Source organism: Frieseomelitta varia, unplaced genomic scaffold (genome assembly GCF_011392965.1).
Source record: "Frieseomelitta varia isolate USP_RPSP 00005682 unplaced genomic scaffold, Fvar_1.2 scaffold_136, whole genome shotgun sequence".
In the NCBI taxonomy this organism is placed as follows: Eukaryota; Metazoa; Arthropoda; class Insecta; order Hymenoptera; family Apidae; genus Frieseomelitta; species Frieseomelitta varia.
The window spans coordinates 58,109-81,291 of NW_025109039.1; the positions used below are offsets into that span (position 1 = coordinate 58,109).

General features: G+C 39.2%; 2 protein-coding genes and 1 long non-coding RNA gene across 19 annotated transcripts; 2 read left to right on the top strand and 1 right to left on the bottom strand.

The window, feature by feature from the left end:
• Positions 1-104: 104 nt before the first annotated feature.
• On the top strand, positions 105-6,848 carry LOC122531435 (profilin). 3 transcript variants are annotated; one of them, XM_043659367.1, is made up of 3 exons: positions 105-318; positions 3,414-3,699; positions 4,711-6,848. In XM_043659367.1, the coding sequence occupies exons 1-2, from the start codon at positions 208-210 to the stop codon at positions 3,681-3,683; spliced, it is 381 nt and encodes a 126-aa protein (XP_043515302.1). In that variant the 5' UTR covers positions 105-207; the 3' UTR covers positions 3,684-3,699; positions 4,711-6,848. The 3 variants fall into 3 exon arrangements, with proteins under 3 accessions (XP_043515302.1, XP_043515311.1, XP_043515295.1); XM_043659376.1 differs by having other exon boundaries at positions 3,414-3,683; positions 4,261-4,729; XM_043659360.1 differs by having other exon boundaries at positions 106-318; positions 3,414-3,683.
• LOC122531401 lies at positions 347-22,949 on the bottom strand. 13 transcript variants are annotated; one of them, XR_006307277.1, is made up of 4 exons: positions 22,202-22,949; positions 15,632-15,694; positions 13,783-14,120; positions 347-1,483 (listed from the first exon to the last, which is right to left on the bottom strand). XR_006307277.1 is itself a non-coding variant. In XM_043659350.1 (3 exons), exons 1-3 carry the CDS (start codon positions 22,527-22,529, stop codon positions 14,032-14,034), a joined length of 411 nt encoding a protein of 136 aa, XP_043515285.1. In that variant the 5' UTR covers positions 22,530-22,949; the 3' UTR covers positions 8,168-14,031. The 13 variants fall into 13 exon arrangements, 4 of the variants coding, with proteins under 4 accessions (XP_043515285.1, XP_043515235.1, XP_043515277.1 ...); XR_006307276.1 differs by having other exon boundaries at positions 13,779-14,120; XR_006307275.1 differs by lacking the exon at positions 347-1,483 and adding an exon at positions 8,168-10,554.
• Positions 14,673-18,113, top strand: LOC122531455. Of its 3 annotated transcripts, none has more exons than XR_006307284.1 (4): positions 14,673-15,975; positions 16,278-17,061; positions 17,125-17,317; positions 17,534-18,113. It is a non-coding gene; the product is annotated as an uncharacterized LOC122531455 (long non-coding RNA). The 3 variants fall into 3 exon arrangements; XR_006307283.1 differs by having other exon boundaries at positions 16,278-16,788; positions 16,919-17,317; XR_006307282.1 differs by having other exon boundaries at positions 16,278-17,317.
• Positions 22,950-23,183: the final 234 nt, after the last annotated feature.

The window sequence follows — 23,183 nt, forward strand, 5'->3', positions numbered from 1 at the left end:
GGAGAATACGCGATCATCTTCGCAGCGAAGAGCTTGGTGGGGCGGAGAGGCATCGCTGCGAGCCCCTGGGGGCGGGAAGCGGAGGGGTAAGGAAGAAGTGTGGCCGGCGTTGAGCGCATATAGGTAGTCGTGAGAAGAGCCAGTCAGTGACGGGTTGTGTCTTTGGTGGCGTGGTGAACGATTGAGTCGAGCCGCTTGTGTTAAAAAATGAGCTGGCAAGATTACGTTGACAAGCAGCTGCTCGCATCTAGGTGTGTTACCAAAGCAGCGATTGCGGGACACGATGGCAATCTTTGGGCAAAGTCTGAGGGCTTTGAAGTGAGTATGTCGTTCGACTAACGCCTCGGAAGATTATTATTAGCTAACCGACCGAAGAGGGAAAATATGCACTGGATATAAACTTCGGGAAATTTAAACGTATCATATCGATAGTTAATAGTTTGCATTTCTCGTCTCTTCTCCTCCATTCTCCTTAATTGTCGTTGACTTCGATCGATCCGCTATCGGATATTTTCCTTTAAATCGGTTGTAGAATGTTGCAGCGATTGGCACGTATGTATTGTATTTATTTATTGATGGAATTTCATATCTATTGGTACGACTAAACAACTATCAGTTTCAGCACGTTTCAGTGCTGAATCTTACAGAGTGAGTTTCGCCGTGATAACGTGACAAAAGTATAGGAGGTTTTATCGTGAATAAAAATACTGCCACGTAATCGCCGGCACATTTTGTTCGAATATACGTATATCATCGAGTGTGTAATAAATCGGAAAAATCATTCGAGTTCCGCATGTTGACCCGGCATGGTTGTTCCCTCGTGTTACCGACGCCGGTTAGATACGGTCGTAGTTCGGGATTGAGTTGTCGGATATGGTTGCAACTTGCGTCGACTCGACAAGGATCAGGATTTTCCGTTCGTCAGAAATTTTTGTTGCGAAGGATTTTGTTCGCCACCCAAATATGTCTGCAGCAGGGAACTAGCTGTCGTAGATACGTCGCGTAAATTGGCGAATCGATGGGAAAAACCTAGTCATCGTACGAATCTCGAGTCAGGTTCAGAGGAAAAATTCATTTCGTGTGCTTTCGTGAAGGTATTTTGATAATGATAGGGTGTGGCAATTTTCAACAGAGAAAATTTCGTCTGGTCGAACTTGAACGGTTTTCGACAAAGTTTAATATGGCTGCCTGCCGGGCACGTTGCCGCTGCCGCCCATGGAGAAATGGTCGCTCCTATTCTCCTTCGCTTCTATTTGTTATCGATTCTGCTCCATCCTTGGTATTTTTTCCGTCACTGACGTTGCACGCCGTTCTCCGCGAACCGAGAAACGAGAAATTTGAACGTTGATGTTCGTTACAAAGCATGACTCATTTCTTCGGAAGCGATCCTCTGTTATCGAAAGTCGTACGCTGTGACGCCTACGTGTATCTTCGATGTATCAACCTTTTCTATCTCTCTTCTTTGTCTCTTTCTGTTAAAATTCTGTTAAAATCGATATCTGAGAAATTACTTGAGGAAAAAAGAAAAAAGAGAAAAGAAAGAAAAGAAAAGAGAAACATGAGGAGTATTTTTGCACTCCATAATAAAGATTTTGTTGCATGTGTTGTACGTCGTGTTTAGATATTCGAGCAGTTTGAATTTTTGAAGTACCGTTGTCTGGAAAGTTGTGATGTGTATTCAATGTATAACAGAATTACCCTAGTTGTTGTATTATTTTTTCTTCTCTTTACCAACGTTTCAAGTAAAATCGTTTAATGTCATAAAAAACGATCGGAGACAGTTCTAGAAAAGTTGGACTCGATCGACGCGCCATCCACGTTGCATTTAAAAAGCTCTTGTGAATCGTGTCGGTAAATTCTAAGGATCTCGAATTGGATAACGCATGCGACGTTATTAATGTGTGAAATGAAATGATGGTAGGAGGCGCGGTTGGAAATGTTGGTTAGAACAAAAGGGTTGTCTCCTCTAGACATGCGTGCGATATATTCTTTGTGCGCGCATATGTACAACTGCAGAATTATTTTTCAAAAAGACATCTTCTCATTTCCGTCAATCAGTTGACGATACGTCGTTTAATATATTGTTTGCAAAATGTAGTTACGAATCGTGGCGAATATTTCGAGGTATTTTTAGAGCGCGCATGATTTGCAAAGGGTAAAGTTACATCTCTCCTGGTGTTCCCAAGAAAGAAAAGCGAGGCAGAAGCGTAGCGCGCGTTCGGTTACAAGGTAAAGCGGTTCTTTCTCGGGTTCGAAGAAAGGTTTTACGCTACGGAGAGAGAGACAGTGAAATGTATAGATAAAGGTCGCCAGCTGCACTGTGGCCTCGCGCGTGCACACACACACACACCACACACATACACACTTACTTTCTGCCTACGAATGCCAAAATGGCGATGCCGGCCGGGCAGCAACCTCCCTCAGTGCCGTACCCTGTATTCACGAAAAAAAGGGTCATTTTGGCGCCCGATTAAATTTTCCGTCGAATCTTTCTCTTTCACTTTACAGTTGCTATCTCGATCCTATTTTATTTCACCATGTTACCTGTCTCGAAAATAAACAATATCTTTGATGAAAAAATAAAGCAAAATGATGTATATGCGTGTAAAGCAAGGGTTAGATCGCCGCGGATGAATTATCACGAAATTACAGATAACAGCGGTGGTGTTCGAATTAAATCTGAAACTGTCGTTTCGGGTTATTTTCAAACGCGAAAATGTCACGAGGTTCTCGGTGCACGGTGACGGCGCGCGAATCCTTTCTCGGAGTAATTATACTTTGTGGAAATTGCAGTAGATTTTGGCGCAAGGTAGGATTACGAATGATGCCTGATTTAATGCAGGATAATTTCGGACAACCTTGACGCTTGATATTCGATTACGACGATCGTTGAATGTGTCGTCTCTTTGCAGAAAATGTAAATAAAATAAGAAAGTAAAAACTAATGAAAAATATTGATTAAATCAGCGAAGAGCATTTTACAAAAGCATTGTAAAAATAGTTGACATTTTTGAGTATAGTAGCTCGTCGTTACGAGCGATGATTGTGTACTTGTATGATGCGATCGTTGGATCATTTCGTTAAACAAAAATGATTATAGATACAGGCATGTTTTCTACGCATCTATATCCGATATAAGTAATATCGCAAGAACAACTGATTAATCCGTCTTATCATAATTACTAGATTTCTTTTTTTATCTGATGAAAAGCCGTCAATACCATATGATTTTAATAGATTGATAAAGTCTGTATTGTATACCATATTGTATTGTATTGTATTGTACAAGAAATTTGTGTTACATATTACAGGTTAATGTTTACTTTATTTGCCAAGTGTAGTTTTAAACAGACTTTTACAAAGACGAAAATAATTGACAATTGTACAAAGATGGAAATAATTTGTGTGCGTAGGTAAGTAAAGAGGAGTTGACAAAATTGGTCCAGGGATTCGACGAGCAGGATATTCTAACGTCGTCGGGCGTCACCTTGGCCGGCAACAGGTACATTTATCTGTCAGGTACGGATCGAGTGATAAGGGCAAAGCTTGGTAAAGTTGGCGTCCACTGCATGAAGACGACGCAAGCGGTAGTTGTCTCACTGTACGAAGATCCTATACAACCACAACAAGCCGCATCGGTCGTTGAAAAACTCGGGGACTACCTTGTGTCCTGCGGCTATTAGGTTGGTATATACGCACGTATGTATCATTCGAGTTGCGCGTTATCCTTGGTCCCTCGAACATTAAATCTTTGTCACGTCTCTGTGCAATAGTCACCACGATATGGGTTGTGTCGGGATGATTGATTGAAGCATCGAGTAGCAGCACCCGGAATTGATAACACGCCGAATCGATCGGAATAGATCTGCATCGGAAACGGCGTTCTACGCTTCTCGATAGAAAAATTCGAAGTAAAGCTAAAGGTATACTTTGTACGACCCTCACCTTACGTGTATCGTCCTTCTATCTCATTACGTATATTATTCGTTAGTTAGTTCGATCGATGTTCGATCACCGACCAACGTTGCATCGTGGCTTCTTTGTATCGTGATGGCTACTGTACGAATATATTCATATTTTCAACACTGAAAAATAGTTCTGAATGCCACGTGATCCTGAAAAAAAAAAAAAAAAAAAAAAAAGAAAAGAAAAAAACTGTCCCAGTCGAACGGGGTAGGAAACGGAGTAAGAAATCCAAAGATTTCTGAGCGTACACGAAACAGGCACACGCATAAGTGAGTCATTCTCGCATAATTTCAGTCGACCACTTTGGCTCGATGTATCAGTTTGCCACGATGACTAATCACGAACTTGCGCACGTCCCTCGTGCTCGGATCGCGCGCACATGCTGAAAAGCACGGATATATATTTTATTCGCTAGCGAAGGAACAGAGAACGCGTACGCTCTTGTTTGGACATTTGGACTATTATAGATACGTATCTACGTTCTTGAGAAAAAGAAGGAAAAGACAGACATTCTACGTACATTTGATTCAAAGATTTCTTCAAAGATGAAGTGGCGCGTCACCAATTTTGTATTATTTAAAAATTTGTTGTCTGTTCTGTGGCATCGTGTAGGTCTTTCCCACGCGTTTCCTCCTGGCCGCCCTCTTTCTTCCCCTTTCCTCTTTCGTACACTACGACTAATTGCGGCATTCGTACAGCAATATTAACAACGGGACCCTTTCCATTTATTTTTTTTTGTTTCAGTAACCTCTGGGACCCAACATAAATATCTAATATTAATATTAAACGATACGATCGATTATTTTAATGAACAGCGAGTGGAATGCGTCATGCCGCGCCGGAACTGCCGCAAGCTTGCCGCGCGACATTCGATGAAAAGCAACAACTACATCAGCAACAACACTAGCAACACAGCTATCATATTCCAGTCGTCGTTCTCTCCTCTTCGATTCGGCCGATCAACGTTCGGGGAACAGACGCATGCGCTCACGTGCGCGCAATAACTTCCGAAAAAAGGCTTTTTAGGCATTTATTTGGAAAATGATCGCGCAAATTGTAATCGACGAAGTGCGGTCTTTTCTTTGTTTTTCGGTTCGGTTCGACGTAGCACCTGTGTTTTGAATTTTTATATCCGTTTGTGTATTCACGATCGAGATAATGTGTCGGTACTATAACGACAGAAATTTCAGAAGCTCCGGGAAAAGAAAAAAGAAAACAACAAACACGCTTTTTTACAATTGAATAATAAAACAAAAAATTATGAACCGCAAATACCATGCTGTTTTACATTTATACGCACCATAACAAAAGAATTCTCACCTGAGAAGTGATAATGATATAGTGAATCGGGGATGAATCAAACTAGGAGAAAAAAAAGCATCCTTCATTTGCGAACGATCGGATCGATCGATTTGTCGACGGAGAGAAAAAATACACAAGAAGCATGCATTAAGTATAAGAAATACTGATAATAAATAATAGTAAACTATTGCGTGTTAGGTTTACAGTCTTTTGTAGAGAATGTTAGAGACAGAGAGAAAGAGAGTGTGCGATAGAGGAGAAGAATGAAAGACAAAGAAAGCGAGTGAGCGAGCGAGCGAGCGAGCGCGAGAGAGAACGCTAGAGAAAGATGGATGGAGTGGAAGAAGAAGTAAAGGTGAAGAAAGGGCGTGAAAGAGAAAATGAATAATCAAGAAGCAACTAACGAGTTAGAGAGAGCAAGTGTGCAAGTAAGAATAACGAGGGAAATGGGGGAGAATGCGAATGAAAAGATTGGTTTCAAGGATTGAAGAGCAAGAGAAAAACAGGAAAAAGAGAGAATCTGGAAGCGCAATAGAAGTACAACACCGATGATTAGATAAAAAAAAAAAAAAAAAAAAACAGAAACACAAGGATGAAAAAATAACAGCGACTACAGTTGATGAGAGACAGTTGACAGTTGACGGTGACGGTGACGGTGACGGTGACGGTGACGGTGACGGTGACGATGACGATGACGATGACGTTGCGGACGATGCAGGCAAACGTGCGGCAGAGGATGAAAGGCATGGATTGATTGTAATCCTGGCCAGCCCCTTCCTCCCCTCTACCCTGATCGATACAACCTTTTTAACTATTTACTCTCTTTAATATTGCTATGTGTAAGAAAACTACAACAAATCGAGGGATGTGTCATTTATTGATAAGAGAAAGAAATAGAGAATGGAACGGGTGGTGAGAATTTGGAGGAGAGAGAGAGAGAGAGAGAGAGAGAGAGAGAGAGAGAGTCGCAAGGTGTACACCAAGATAATATAAATATATAAATATGAACGCGCGTGGCATGCATACATAACAGAAACACGATCGCGAAAGTTGAAAGATGGAACTGTACACGGAACAGGAACATCAGTCGATTTATCAAATTTTTACATTTTCATTTACTTTCCCGCATCTCTTTCTTTTCTTCCATACGATCAGTGTTTCTATATAATGATATAAACGAATTATCAAAGATAATCTTAAGTTCAATATATAGATCTACTGAAATATTTAAATATCAAAATACAGATTTGAATTTAGATTAAACAAATTCGGAGAAGCGACGAATATTTCCTTGGCCGTGTAAACGTTTCTCGTTCGATTAGCGCAGATCTTGTATAACTGAGAGGGACACCCCCGCAGTCGTACACAAACGCACACACACATACATACACATTTAATACACGATACCGCTATCATTTATTATTACTGTAATATTACTGCTACTATTATTACTATAACTGGTTGCTTGTCGATTCGGCTGGCGTCAAGCAGCAATCCAAACTACTATGTAACGATTTTTATTGATAACAAAATAAGGAATAAACATTGAAGTAATAATTGTAATAAAAAGGTAACTCCCAGGCGTCGTTGAAATATTCGAATCCGCCTCACGTCTTTAGCTTTTCCTTTTTTGTTTAGAAAAGGAACATATATATATATATATATATATATATATACATAGTTATATATACTCTTTTCGTTTTATGGAAAAAAGAAATCTTCGTTCTCGTTATGCCGATGGTGTAACGAGTTGCATATATTTTTTCGTGTTTTATCGAAACTCGATCAAACTTAATGGCCGATAAAAGTAATTTTGACTTTTTGGAAAAAATATGTAAACTGGAAGATATAATCAATGTTTATGATTCATGGAAGTGACAGAAAACAAAAGCGGGTGGGATGGGGGGTGAGTGAGGATGGTGCGTGCGCGTCGAGTAGGCGCGCGCGCGCGCGTGTGTCTGTGCGCATGAGAGATAGAGTGATAGAGAAAGAGAAAGAGAGAGAGAGAAAGGGCTACATTTGATTGGTTAAAATTAGATATATAACTTTGTAAAGCTGATATATACTTGCTCTTAAGATTTTTTTGCATATGTCAACAAGAAGATTCTTCTTCGGAACGAATAATGTTTAAGGAAACAATAAATTTGTATAAAGCGGTGTAACGAAACGTCTTTTGTTTTCATTCACCGAAGTAACGTTCGCAATGGAGAAATTTGTCGTGGAATTCTATCGTTCTCGTCACCGGATATATATCTCGCGGCGAACTGTTGATAAAAACCGTGCTCTTCCGACCACGAATAAGATTTCATCACGTGCATTCTCGGTTCTAAACGCGTTTATTTTCATTCCAATATTATTTAACAGGTTAGCGAATCGCACTTACCTGTTCTCTGGAATGGAGATTTAATACAGTGCATATATACAGGATGTTTTATTATTTCTCGTTTTTTTTTTTTTTTTAAGAAGTTGGTGGACTAAAGAGAGAAGAGGATCCTATAAATCGAAAATCAAAAAATAAATATTCGAGCCATCAAACACACAAGAAACTTTAAATATTGTTTTTTATCATTAAATTGCGATACTCGATAGCGATAACTTTTTTTTTTTTTACTGTAATTTTTCTGTAATCGAATTAATTTTCCGCGATAACGCAACTGTTTGTTTAATTGTGTTTTGATGATTTCATTTGAAGAAGAAAAGAAAAAGGAAAAAGGAGGGAACGTACTGCAGAAAATATCTATTTTTAGTGTTTTAACTTGTGAAGTCCTTGACGTTGCTCATCTTGTTGAACGCTCTCAATTTTGAAAAGATCGGAGAATAACGCTGCATATACATATATGTATGTATGTGTGTATGTACGTATGTATATATATATATATATATATATTATATCGTTTCGTTTTAATTTATAAACTGTTGTTTAATTTATTGGTAGATTAGAAGATTAAATAAAACTTTTTACAAAATTATCAAGAAAATTTACATAAAAATCGTTCTCGTTTACTCGCATTGATTTTGTTTCGTCTTAAAAAACATTATCTCTAATTACAGCGAGCGGGATCGCCACATTTTTATATTTTCTATCGATCAACGTCTTATAGCCTACGGTTTTCTTTTTAGATTATTCTTGCAAAATTTATTCGACTTGCTTTTCAGAGTAAATATCGGGTGATTCGGAATCTCTTTTTTGTTGTCATAGATAACGACTAAAGAGATCGGGGGGGGGGGGGGGGGATGATGCGTATAAATCTTTTACAGTGGAGAAAACAATCGTATAGATATAATATACATATATGGACATACAAACAAATGGATGGTTTCGGATGAACGATACATATGCGATACACGGAACTGGAAGGAAAGACTTGGGATCGTAATCGTAATTCACGAAATGTCGTCGATATTAGTACCGAGGCGTCGAGCGCTTAATCGTCGTCCAACGATTTTCCTAATCCTGCTGTACGTGCACTTGCGCTATTCGTTTTATTGCCATCTCGTTCTTTTTAGTACGTTTAATTGTTCTTGTTCTTTCGCGATCAAACGATAAAGCTATCGAATTTGTACTGAAATTTTCTCCTGGTTTGCACATTGGTCTTCTCCTCGGACTTGACCATCCAACGCTGTAATCAATCTAAATCGTTACAACTACGCGAAGCGTACACATGCATACATACATACGTTAAGTACGTATGTATTTACCCGAGTTTGTTTCCTCTTCTGACCCGTTTTTCCCTGGCTGAGTAGTACGCAGGCTCGTTTTCCACTTAGGCAGACCGAAAAGCTATAAGAAGCGATGCGCCCAACGAACCGGTCTTAACATCGTGGCTGCTTAAACACAGCGTGAATTTGACAATAACGTATAAACGGCGAATCGAACGAACTCGTCGAAACGTAATTTGTTCGGTAATTTCGATAACGGCATACACGGTCCTTGTTGTATCAACGTATTGATAATTTTTCGGATACAACAGGAAAATGTGTTCAGAGTAGTAGTTCATGTAAAAACGTACTACCGGTGAGAATGTTTTGATATTTAGCTTTCAAAATGTCTCGTTTGTTGAAAAAGAAGAAACGGTCGTCCGTATTACACGAATATCGTGTAAATACGCTTTTCCTTTCGTATTTGACACACAAGTGAAACGCGAACGAATCGAGTTTCGTCTCGAAACAATTTAAAATCTAAAATCTCGTTTTCCCTCTGATTCTTCGTTACATTCGTTAACAAGTTAAGGTTTTTTTAGGCATTTCTGTGTTTTTCTCCTTTCCAAGGAGAGTGGGGGAGAGGTTCCCACAATTAGCAACGATCATTAGACGATACCGTTCGAAGAAAACAGCGGTTGTTCTGTTGAAATTGACAATAGTGACAAGTGGAGGAGATGATGGTTGGAGAGAGAAAAAGAGAAGAGGAACAGAGGCAAAGAAGAAAACGAAGAAGAAGAAGAAAATGATCGAAGATGATGAAGAGAACATAAGACGCCATTGAAAAAAGTGAGACTGAATGCGTACAAGCCGCACGCGTGTATACGTACACTCGTACGCGAAATAAGATATGTACGTAGCATATAAACGCGCTGGATCGAACGTTTCTGCTTTATAAACGTTCGTTTATAAGTGGCATTGGGTTTAAGAGTAGCGTTAACCTTTATTAGATTACCTTTAAGTTAGAGATTCTTATCAGATAGGTGTGCATGCGTGTCAACGAATGTGCGACAAAGCGGCCAGCGTGCTCTCGAAATTTGTAACTGTAGCGGTAACAGCAACGATAACAGCAGTAGCAGCAACAGCAGTGGTAGCAACAACAGCACGCGGCCGATGCGTATCTCGAATGCCCATCGTTCTCACAGTCCTGACTCGATCATTTCCCGGCGAAACGACGGGAAGATCGCGGAACAGTTTCCTCTCTTCTTACGTTCCATTCTTTTCTTTTCTTTTCTTTTTCTTTTTTCTTTTTTTTCTCATTTTTTTTTTTTTTCTTTCTTTCTTTTCTGTCACGTATCCTGATCACGATTCGCGATCATTATTTACAGGAGTTACTATACATACAGTGTGTAGTAGAGCCGCGTTAAAAATAAATAAATATACATATCACGCAGGAAAAAAGAAAGCGGTGTCGTAACCTACATTACGGTCAAGCGGCATTTGCCATTTCTTATTCTTTCGTTTTCTTCCTTCTTATTTCTTCTTTCCTCTTCCATGAGATTCTACTACAGTCCTTTTATAGCTATATTGGCAATTGGCACGCGTTCGCGCTGAACGATTTTCTTAGACAGAACGATTGAATCAACACTGGAAGGAAAATATTATAGTAGTATAGCGCGCGTCGAACGTCGCGAGTCGCGAACGATACACACACACACACGCGCGCGCGCACAATTACGTTTCAATCATGTTAATTTCATTTATGTAGACAACCTGCAATGCAAACCAACGTGTGAACATTGTTTATCAATGAATTCAACGATTCACAGGGGAATCTTGTTTCCGGATATTTCGAAAGATGACGACGTCGATGCAGACGAACTCGCGTCGTTGGTTGGCACTTGGAAACGAAAACTGGAGAAGAGATTAAGAAATAAAAGAGGAGGGGAACGATCGATCGTTCGACGGGAATTTGTCGTTGACAAAATTCGTAGATGTTAGAAGTTACGTACAAAAATATATAAAGAATCGAAGAAAGAATCGGTCGAACGAATACGCGTTAAGAAATACGATTTCCTATACGTTTCCCCTATATCTTGATCGAGTTTTCGACATACGGCGGAGGCAATCTTTGGTACTGAAGTTATTCTCTTCATTCGAATTGATTTTGTTGACGTTATCTTTTCTTCAATTTCCCATTGAATGTAATTCTTCACGAGAGTTGTCGTTATTATCGTCACCATTTGTGTTACGTTACTGGCTATATAATTTTAATTCTCCTTCCTTCTATATACGTATCATACAGATAGAGGACTATCGATACTAATAAATGAGTAAGTAAGCAAGTAAATTCAACCGTTAATTCGTAATAACATTGATTATATCGTTCCGTAACAACAATGCATTTATCACCTCTGCATTTCATTTGCGTGTTTCAACGTTTCATGCATGCGCGTTGTTATTTTCGTTTTCGTTTTCGTTTTCATTTTCATTTTCACTTTCACTTTCATTTTCATTTTCATTTTCGTAATGTCAGTCCAGGATTAACAATGATAGTAACAATGATCATAACAACTTTACGATAATGATTCAAATAAATAGCAATAGTTATAAATGTTAATAATAAGGATAGGTTCTTTTGGCTCCGTGGATAGCATAGACCCAAACGATCATTGTGTGTCGTGAAAGGTGACTAAATAGAAAAAATTGTAACAATAAAGAGGGGAAAGAGACAAATAAATATACGTAATGAGAATGGTCGTGGCGTTGACAGTATGAATTATATTAAGTTGGTGCACATGAAATGTTGTTCCTTCAAAAGTTCAAGTTTGTCGTAGGTAGCCAGCGCCCGGTCAATTCTGATCTATCGTTAGTGTTAATTAATGCGATTAGAATTATTTGAGAAAAAAAAATAACATAACTTAGTACTTGAAAAAGTTGAAGACAACTACTACTTCATCCAGATAATTTTTTAAAGTGATAAATTACTTTAAAACTTTTAAATAATGAAATCGATCGATGAAGGTACGTCGAATTATGTAAATGCGCATTTGATGAAACGACATTTCTCATGTATTAATCCGACTTAATAAAAAAAAAAAAAAAAAAAAAAAAAAAAAAAACGTGAAACAACGATGAGAATGACAACGATGGCGACGATGATACAGGCAATGACGTAATAAAAATAGTATTTATATGGTAACGTTGAAACTAGAGGGAACGTTTCGTTGGTATAATTACAAATCGTTTGAATAACAATAAATACGTATAGTAAATACAGTGTGACTTCTTTTTACATGAATTTCGTAATTCCACATGCATTCGTCCCCATACGTTTCTTTTCTACGCTCTCCTCTTTCTCTCTATTGCTTGTGCCGTAATAACGTGAGCTAATGAACGCCGTCTAAAGTACACGTATTTAGAAATATACTCGGATACTCGAATACTGGATAAACTTACGGTTTATTTACTCACTCTCTATAAACGTGCTCGCGTACGTCGTGTACAACACACAAGGAAGGAAGATGATCGAAAAGAAAAACGCACAAGATGTTCCGATGCTCATGATCGATCGCGACTCGTCGACCGGACGACCAACCACGATGATCGTCGATCGTCGCTCCTTCTCAATTAGAAAGTCGACTATCGTGTACCGTATTTTGGCATTTGCTAATCGAGCAGCTGCCCGATTCCAATCGACTTCGATTTAACCTTCCACTCCCAGTGAGATTATTACGACTTAATTGGTGGTTACCTCTGTAAAGCAAAAGTTCCTTTCAATCGAAATCCATCCAGCAATTTGGTTAAGCCGTGCGAGATAGCGATTTACCTCTCGAGTCGAAAACTATCGAACGCTTTTACCGCTCGAGACGCGAAACGGAGCGCGCATGCGCGCCTAGAATGCAAACTCGAACTATCTTACCGTTAGAAAATCTCGCTAGTGGCGCTGTGTCGGTCTGTTCTTTTCTTTTTCTTTTCTTTTCTTTTTTTTTTTTCTTTGCGCTTCAAACGCGAATGAAGAAATAATGAAGTAAACGAACGAGCCAACGGAGGACCAACTCAATTTGTGTGCGTTGTTGATCGAATCTTTCAAGTGATCTAACAATAAGTATTTTATGTTTTTCTATGGTTTGTGGATTTAGGGAGACCGATTCGTGATGATCTGATCAACGCCGGCTGGCGATGAAATCGACAAATTCGCGCAACACTTTGCCTCGTTGCTTCTATTCCGCTTCGCGTTGTTCTGCTCGTACGAGCAAACCAATTACGTACGAGAGACGAACGAAACGATTCAGTACGACATCAAACATAATGTAAGGTGATGTAATACAACGTAATTTGATTTGCAGGGTATCTTGTAATTGATGATACAATCACCAGCGAAAGGGTGATTGCCTGTCATGAGAAAATAAATCGGGAACGCAAGTCGAAAAATACAACTATCAAATCTGTGCTCCTTTAAATCATCTTTTGACAAATTGTACTTTTTCCATCGGTGAAACATTTCTTAAATTTAAAGAAAACAATCTCGCAGAGTTAGGTTAGGTGTATCGATCAAGTATTTGAAATTGTCTCAAATCCAAAATCTCGTAAATTTTACTTGATTTTTTCGTACAGAATCACTTGTTTGCTCTTCGTGTCGCAACTTACAAAATACCCTGTATGCATGTCGAAATATAACGAAACGAAAAAAACTGAAACTACTTTTTTTAGGACATAGAGAGAAAAAGAGGGGGAAAGGAGAAGAAAGATAAAGATAGATAGAGACAGACAAAGAGAGAGAGAGAGAGAGAGAGAGAGAGAGAGAAAGTGTGAGAAAAAAAGAAAGCAAAGGGAACTGGAAAAACATAAAATACGCAAAAAGATTTTACCCACGGGCTGACGTATGTAGCTTGTTGGACTCGGAGACCATCGATCAGGCGGAATAAAAGCTCGATGAAATGGACGAAGGAACGCGAATCTTGTCGCTAGTTCTACCACGAAGTGGGACCGAGGCTACTGGACGACGCAGCAGCAAGCACTGTGCGTCAAAGCGCTCGTAGCGACGTGTTGTCGATAATGGTGGTGTTGCCGAGGCGCCTGTCTCTGTCGTTGCTGACCCGTCACCCTACCGCCTAACCTGGGCTATTGGTTCTCCAGCGAATAATGACGCGACCTCTTCCAGAAACCTTTGAAGAATCCTTTCTTCTTCGGCGCGTCGCCGCATTCGGCAGCTGAAACAAAAAAGGTGACGCGGCTCTTTCCTCCATGTCTTTACACCTTCTTATCTGCTACTTCCACATTTGACAGAGTCATCCGCCGATTGTTGTAATAAAATAAAAATTGTCACCTGTTGATTCGATATCAATCACGCGATATAGGTACAGTATCTTATTTATCTTATTTTATATTGTCAACATATACATTGTCTAGTGAGCTGCATATGAGCAAAGCCGCTACTGGATCGACGCGCCAACTGTACCGTGTATTTCAGCCACGTTTTTACTCTCGCTACATGTTAATAGGGGAAGCGTTGGCAATTGTCTGTCGCCTGCATAATAATCGACGGCCTTTCCGGCCTTTCCTTCGAATCGACGACAGACATTAAAGGCCGGCTACAGCTACGTATGATCAACGCGATGCAGCACTGCGCGGCTGATACCTCCCTTCAGTCCTCCCTTGATATACGTTAAATCATTTGTGAAAATCGATACTTGCAAACAATACAAGTTGTTGTATTTATCGTGGCAACAATATTGTTGATCGTATTGTTCTTTTCCGTTGCGTCTGAAGAAGAAAAATAAGAAGGAGACATGGAGAATCGTGGGAGAAAGAAGAGGCAACTCTGTGATGCCAGGAGCCGGAGGAAAGGGATAAAGCGAGCGAAAACGAGAGAACGATGCGTATGGATCAATACCGATAGTGCGCGTAGTAGACGCAAATTGTTGGGTGTGTCTCGTAGTCTCATCTCTATGTTACTCGACTGCCCAAACTGTTCGAATCCAATAGGAATCATACTTCTTGTTACGACTGAGAAATAACGAAAACGAATGAGAATATCTTCCGATATCTTTGTTTAGACTGCCATAGGCAAATGGAATGAAACGTTTTTGTTACGCATCAAGTTCTTCCCTGTCCTTCGCTCTGCTTCTCTTCTTGGTTCAAGAAGAGGTTTCCAAAAATAACCAAAGAGTATTAATAAAATCACCGTTGGCTGTTCAAACTAGAGGCGAACATTGGTAAACTCTTGGTGGAAAGGGAATGGATATTTTGGAATGCCGTGTGTGTACCGGTTATGTTACGTGTGCAAAGATATATGTTTGTGACCGCGCGTACGCGCCTCCCCCTCTCCTCTTCCTCTGCCGACAATAAATTTAAAAAAATTTAAAAGCAAATACAAAGATGAGTGATATAGAACGTAATCGTATCGTATTGTATCGTATCGTACGACACAGTAAAGGTGACAATTTTGCAACTACAATTCTTTTTTTTAATCTGATACAAGCTTTATATTTATATTTACGTGTACTTTTGCTGTCAGATCGAACGGATTAAATATTTTTTAATATAAAACTTTGAATTATATAGGACCTTTGCATATAGGTCCATTTCTGTAAGTTGAACGTAATTTGTTTCCAAAAATAACGAGGGTCTACTTCTTCTCACGAAGCGGCACACTGACGAAAATTTTTTCACGTTTTAGATTGTCGCTAGGCAAGGTCAAGAATGTAAAATACGAACGTACCTGCATAAGGGCCACACGGTGATGCATTGTCTTTTCCACTTTTCCCATCCTTGCTTCCGCTTCCTAAAACAATCGAAAACGAATTTTGTTTTGAGAAAATGGACAATGTTGTTTGTTGGAGTTTTACTGGCCGGCTTAATGAAAAATCACAGGCCACTATGCAAAGCTAGCGAGAAACAAATGCGTTTGAAACACATTGAATATAAAACAAGGGAAACGTGCGTATGCTGGACAAAACGGCTATCGGATGACTCGTATGGCACCGTTTGGAAGTAATCTCCAAGTACGGCGCGTGTCTCCCTTGGAAATTGACCAAATAAAATCGAGCGGTTGCCACATGCCAGGTAAGAATACGACGCAACAAGGACACACTGGTCCTAGCATTTCTAGTTGAAGCTGCCTTTGAGCAGATTACATTAACATCGAGAAAGCGATACTTAATTATCGACACTTGTCACAAGTATATTTCTATTATACCTACATACATACATGTATACAGGGACTTTTGTCAACATTCAGAGTGTTGGATAAATTGTTTCTTTAATAATAACAGTATTATTGAATTAATTTTTTTTTTTTTTTTAATATATTAAGACAATTATTCTAGTTAGTGGAAACATAAATTTTACTTATTCAACATTTGTAGTTTTCTGCGTAAGAAGCAACAAATCAAATAATGGAGAAACTTAAAATCGCAAAGTTCGAATAACGAGCAAAATTACTTTTGTTCTATGTAGTGTCAAGGATTAAATTGAGAGACATACCGAGCAAATATTTCAAATTAATTTTCTTAAAAACGAAACTTCCTGCGAAGAAAATATATTTCTTTCAACTAATTTTGTCGGACAGAATTATCTTTTTTTCTGCTCGTATCGCTATTTACGTGTAAGTCACTCTGTGCGCATGTTATGCGAGTGCCCCCCCCCTCCCCCCCCCCTCCTTCGACATTGCACAATGAAACTCTGAATTTGAAAAAATTTAAATAAGCGAATAAACGACATGAAGAGGATAAGAGTGAAGAAGAAAAGAGACAGCGAGCTAATAAAGAAATTACACCAGTTCGCGAATCGACGAAAAACAGACTGAGAAATTAAAATGCAATAAAGCGCAAGTAGCGCAAACAAACGTACGTTAGGCGATACTTTAATAAAAGAGATGTACGTACATTTCCGCTTAAGAGAATAACAACAAATTTAATATCTAGATGTGGTTAATTAGAGTTTCAATATTACAAAGAAATAACATTGTGAACAAAATATTTATTATAACATGCTCGAAATTTTTCAGCGAGAGCATACGTGTACATGGCCACGCAGCTTCGTATAATTTCTTCTCTCTGCTTTTCGAGAGTTTCACCGTTAAACCAGCGTACCAAAGTCCTTTGCTCTCTTTCCATCGAGAGTTTATTCGGCCACCAGTAACAACCACCAGTAGATATGTTCCCGACTCTATTTCTGGCAGGATAATAATAACTTCTCCATATCTTGTTTCAGCGACTAGGTTTGGATGACAGAACGCGAGATCTTTGCGAACAGTTTTAACTTTATAAAAGACGCGACAATTGGAAATTGTTGGAAAGCGATCATGTTCTTATTCTTTGCTGAAAGTCCGGCTTTGTTCCAAAACTGGCTTTTCGATTTGTTTCACGAGGAGACATCGTAGAAGTAATTTTTTTTTTTTTTTAAAGTAGGTATTGCATACATTTATATAGTTTTATCGATATTGTATAAATTACGTAAACTATGAATGTGTAATTCGTTCGTTCTATAAAATTGTTCGATTTTTTTTTCATTTTTACAAACTTCTTTTTACATAATTATCGTATAGATCGAATTATTATGCTTACGAACATGTAATTTCCTCTTTTAGCAATTAAATTTTTCGATTCTTTTACTTTTGTAGATTTACTTCTACAATTATTGTATTGAATTAGAATTGTCACGAAAAATGTTGTGGCAATAATAAAGTTGGGAATTGATAAAGAACAATTACGAACAAACGAGCGAAAGAGTAAAAAAGGAGAAAAGTGAGAGAAACAAATGCGTTACCTGCAATCGAGGTCACGATTGTGTCTAGGGTTCTTATTCAATGCCATGGTTAAGTGCCGTTACTATTATCTAGCACGTGACAATCTAGACGATAATAGGCAACTTTGGGTTATCGAATGAAATTGAAGAAACGTGGTCTATCGAAACGAAGTAAGTTTATGAAAATAAATGCAGACACTATACGCACGTACTTTTGTTAGCTGCAATTTCATGCTCGTTGTGCGAGCCAAAGATAGCGAGAGTGAACGCGTTTGGCATTTGTATCACAAATGATTATTTACGTTCGAATCAATCGATGGTTTTTTTAGCAAGGTTTCTTTTTTCACGATCTACAGACGTAGGTCACTGCTAATCGTATTGATAATCAAACTCGCCGAATTACAGGATAAATTATTTAAGTTTCATTCAAATAACTTTATCTTATCTCGTTGCACTATCTCTATATTTCTGTATTCCATTTTTATTATGAATTTCTAGGAAATATAAAAACGTTCGAGAAGATGTTACATTTGATTGGATAGTAACGGAAATTAAAGCTTTATTATATAACAGTAAAGGTATAATATTATCGTATAATATTCTCAAATGGGTTTCCCTTTTCCTTTTATTACAGGTACGTATATATACATATGCCTGTAATATATATACATAATAACTTAAAAGACTAAAATAAAAAAAAATTCACCTTCAAGTAGACCCGATACTATTGGGACAAATAAAACCCCCGATTGCCGTTGTATATGCGAATGGGAAAATATCTCTTGTTCAAGTCTTTTATCGACGAAACAATGATGAACTTGGATTCGATACATCCAAGAAACTCTGGGTCGTAGTTGGAATGTTCTCCTTCATTCGATTCACTCATTAAAACATAGGAAACATTGACAAATGTTTTGGAGCGACCGGTAGATCGAACTCGAAGCGTTGGCAGATATCGCATGTATCATCGTAGAACGTAATGACGCAGGCCGTAGATATAATTAAAAATATCGATGATAACAATCATGGCGTAGTTTCCATGGAAAACGGCCGTGATATCACTGAGGATTTATCGAGATTAAAGCGTTTTTCTGATTTTTGAAAATAACGAGAGAGGAAAGAAAGAGGGAGAAGCTGAAGAAGGAAAGACAAGGAAGGGAAAGTATCGTGGGGAAAACAAGAGAGAGGAAGAAATAGAGGGTGAAAAAAGTGTGAGTGTCCGTCAGTTTCTATTCGGGTCGAAAGTCTCTTACTACGAACGCTGCCCGACCATGTTATACAAATCCCCGGTTTGGTAGGGATGGTATTTGGTCGACTAGGGAGGGCTGCTAGACAGACCAACAGCAGACGGGAGTAACGATTGCCACCACCCTTGGTACGAGTCGAGCTAGTCACCCCCTTCCGTGTCCTTTCGACTTCCCACACGTCCCTGTTCTGAACCTATCCGTCCAGCGAGCCGGCCGCTTACTAACCAAACTGAAAATATCCCCTCGTTGGTCAATCGCCTTTGCTACCCCCTACTGTTTCTTTCCTGACAAACATATTCTTTCTTCGATCGTTACACGAGTATATGGTTCTTTTTCAGCGATCGCCGACGGTTCCAGCAACCCAGCGAGAAATTTCACAGATCGTCGAGAAGGTTTAGTTACTGTTAATAAAGAAGAAGGCTGAATAAGACAAAGGACAAGCATACATATTATGTGTGGTTCGCATGCGCGGAAGCTCTTTTTCAGAGCATCGATACCACCGACGACGTTCTATAAATAAATAACCGCTGGTGATAAGAACCGCTGGAAGCACAGGGTCGCGTGCATCCACATTATTTTTGCTTTCTCTGGTTATTCAGTCTCGGTTCGATCCGACGTGGACGAAAATAGAAGAAGGGCTATATATAAATTTAGATAAATTCTCAATGATGCTGTCCGTAAGTAGGATGATGTAGTATTTTTTTGTTGCATCTTTGCTACATCTATTATAGTATAGAAAAAGACACAGAATAATAGGTCGTTGACTTGGATTGGCAATGTTGAATGAACAACGTGAAACGAAGAAAGTGAAATGCAGTTCGGCCAATGCGATGGATGGATGGATGGACAAATGAATTTATGGATGGAATTAAATAGATGTCTGGATGGATCTCTGTATGGAGTATTGATCCGTGACCCGCCCGTTTTCACTATCGACGCAACCAAATTCTTGTCGCTCATCACGAATGTATTCGCCCGTAATTTAGAATCAACTACTTATCTATATCGTACGTACATACGACGTACACAGTAATGATCCGTAAACTCCGTACAAAGCATATATAGTCGTGGATGAAGTGCTTCTATAGAAACTTGCACGAACGTAGAACAGCAACGAAATCGGAAACAGCATTGGAAGAGACATTGTCGCGCGACGTGAGGGACAAGTGAACATTTTCTTTTATACGTGTATATACATACATACATACATACATACATACAAACACACACACACACATACATACATACATACATACATACATACATACATACATACATACATACATACATACATACATACATACATACATACATANCGTACGTACGTACGTACGTACGTACGTACGTACGTACGTACGTACGTACGTGGACAAATACAAGGGTATATAGGTAGTTGAATCAATAATGTGAACGACTGGTGGAAGGACGCAGGATACGCTCTTCGTAGTAAGAGATATACATACATATTTCGTCGCTGGTTTTCTAGCGAATCTTCAGCATTTACCGTTCTTATTATACCGGTTCCTCGACTGCCCTAACCGGCCGGCGCGGCGCAACGTTGTGCTATTCGAAAAGAAAAGAGCACACGCTTTATCCACGTTACAAGACTCGAGGAAACGCCGGTGTTGTATATAGTCCAATTTCGATTCGATCAATATAGTCTGGATTAGAGACTTTGCGCAACTTGAATAATAGTGGCATCGGATCGAATGATGGAAAAAAGATCGAAACAATCTTTGAGACGAAAGGAATAGAACGAGACAGATTTGTTTCGTTGATGAAATGAAAATGAAAATTGAGTGGAAATACGTACAAGCGCGGGGGCTAGTGGTAGGCTTGCGGCATGTAACGCGGAGAAGGCCTCGTTTCTCTATCCTTCTTGTCTTGTACGTTCATATTTTCAAGGTCAGTTGATTCGTCTCAACTAGTTACGGAGCTTTCGCTAGATGGAACCACTATACAGTCACGACGCTCGACGCGCGTGGCTCATCAGGAACTAAATTAACTTTCAATTCTGTTAATTTCACAAGTTTGACAAGATCCTTTCGATTCTTTGAATACTCCCAGAAAATATTTGTATTTTTGTTTTTTAACTTCAAGGAATTTGCACTTTCAGAAGATGGAATAAAAAGAAGTAATCGGTCGTTTGAAAATTACTGTTCGAATATACATCTCCGCAGGGTGATTTCACGTATGCGAAAAGAATAACCGTAGGGCTGCGCAAATCTGTCAAAGCATCTTCCAACTAACACAGATTAACTAGATTAACTAGATTAAACTAGTAGGAATAGTGGTAAATCAATAGCTACGTACAGATACATGTAACAAGAAATATCATCGTTGGAAAGAAACTGTGACGTTGAAGCGAACTTTTCGCGTTTCTTTCCTACGATGTAGGAGGCATGAAAATTATTATATCAGAAGCAAGTTATTTAAACAAGTCATGTACAGAGGTAACATAGCAAGAATCAAATTGGTGACACTCAGTGCCACGAAAGGTCACGCAAGAGATACATATGTATGTAGTAAGTCAGAGAAACTATTGGCGTTGCTTTGAAGAGGTTATTACATGGATTCCGAAAATGTGACGAACCACTTGAAAACTCGATGCCAGCGATTTTTGAAATAACGATGATTTAATTCATACGTATACACGTACGTACATGTGTACTATGTTTGTCTTCTGTGTGGACTCGATCGAATTTAATTATAAATATACACGGTGAGTTGGTACGAACGATCGACGTTGACTTCGACTTATCGACTCTTCACCGCGACGCTGTGTCGTCGTGAACGTCGTGTCGTCGTCCGAGAGCAAAAGTAAAAACAAAAGTGTGTTTCCGTTTTTCCAGATGTGATCCTTCTGATTTACCGATTTATCAGGGCTACGTTTGTATGAATCTATCGATCGTCATTTCGAAAACCATGTTCGCGGCAATGCCCGATCTGTGAGTCTGTTTACATTGCGAGGTGTTATCCCGTGATCGACCTAACCTCAACCCTATTGCAAACAAAGGAGAGTTTCGTTGCAAAGTAATTGACAAGTGAGTTGAGAGAAGACAAGAATATAAGCGATAAGTAAGTTCTTTTAACTATTTAAAATTACGAACGTGAGTTTCGAAGTCAGAACGATCGGAAAGAAATCGACTCGCGAGGTAAACAGGATCCACTAGGAACGGAGATTGGCTTGGCGAGAGCAAACGCATCGTGCTTTCTAGAGGGCCGGACGATCGCAGCGACGATTCACTGGTTCCACGATCGTGGGCTCTTGTAATAGCGCAAATTCCAGCGCTTACCTTTCTTGATGAGCAAGCTAGTGACCCTCCGTAGCGCCTCGCGAGTGCTGGAGGCGGAGCTGTGCTTACTTTGGCCGAAGTATTTGTTCGGTGTGATGTTTGTCGGCAGAGTCAGCGGTTTCCTTTGGTCCCCGGAGCCTGCCAGCCGTGGATCGTACGCGTTGTTTAGCCGCTCGAGATGCTCGATCGATGCTGGCCGCGGTTGATTCGCCTTTCTCGTCGGGTACCATCCGCGATTCGGACCACCGGCTAATCGCAACAACTCGGTCCCGATTATCGCCTGTTCCAGACCCGGGTTATTCCTTCGATACCTGTTCACATTAAACATCACCGACACATTTCCCTTGTTTCAGATCAGCTGATACTTTTTTTTTTTTTTTTTTTTTTTTTTTTTTTTTACGTTTTTTGCCGCTTTTCCTTTCTTTTTCGATCGTTCAAGCTACTATCTTTCTTCTGTAAAATTTGACGGGTCGTCGTGAGAGGGAGAGAGCTGTGATTTTGAATTTCATTTTCGAGGATCGTTTTCTATCTGCTTTTCGGTGACCAGAGAGTCAAACGGCAATCCGAGAAACCAAAAGATCGCTGTCGTGTTTCTCTTGGCGATCTGAAAGAAGCGCTGAAGAATAACCAATAGAATTGCACCACGTTCGATCCGAATTACGTGTCCTATTGTAATCAGCACTCTTCTTTGTATTATATTCTTAGCTATTATCCATGATATATTCAGCGTTATAACATCGTGGTAACAATAATATTAACTATCGACGTAGAATATAAATATATAAATATATAAATATATATATATATTTTTTGTATTTTACTTCTACCTTGGCTGCATTGGACTGTATCATATTGATTATATGTGGCATGCTAAGGGCGTGTACAAATACGAAATAAAGATCAAATAAATTACGATCGACGACATCCTGTACGTTTCTTACGAACCGCGTGAAATTCACTGAAAATTTAACTTTATCATAAT

Coding starts and splice junctions, on each gene's coding strand:
- LOC122531435 (XM_043659367.1), top strand. CDS start 208: ATGAGCTGGCAAGATTACGTTGACAAGCAGCTGCTCGCATCTAGGTGT. Junction 319..3,413: donor CAAAGTCTGAGGGCTTTGAA/GTGAGTATGTCG, acceptor TTGTGTGCGTAG/GTAAGTAAAGAGGAGTTGAC.
- LOC122531401 (XM_043659290.1), bottom strand. CDS start 22,529: ATGTTTAATGTGAACAGGTATCGAAGGAATAACCCGGGTCTGGAACAG. Junction 15,695..22,201: donor TAGCTTGCTCATCAAGAAAG/GTAAGCGCTGGA, acceptor CGATTGTTTTAG/GAAGCGGAAGCAAGGATGGG. Junction 14,674..15,631: donor ACCGTGTGGCCCTTATGCAG/GTACGTTCGTAT, acceptor TTTCTTCTTCAG/ACGCAACGGAAAAGAACAAT.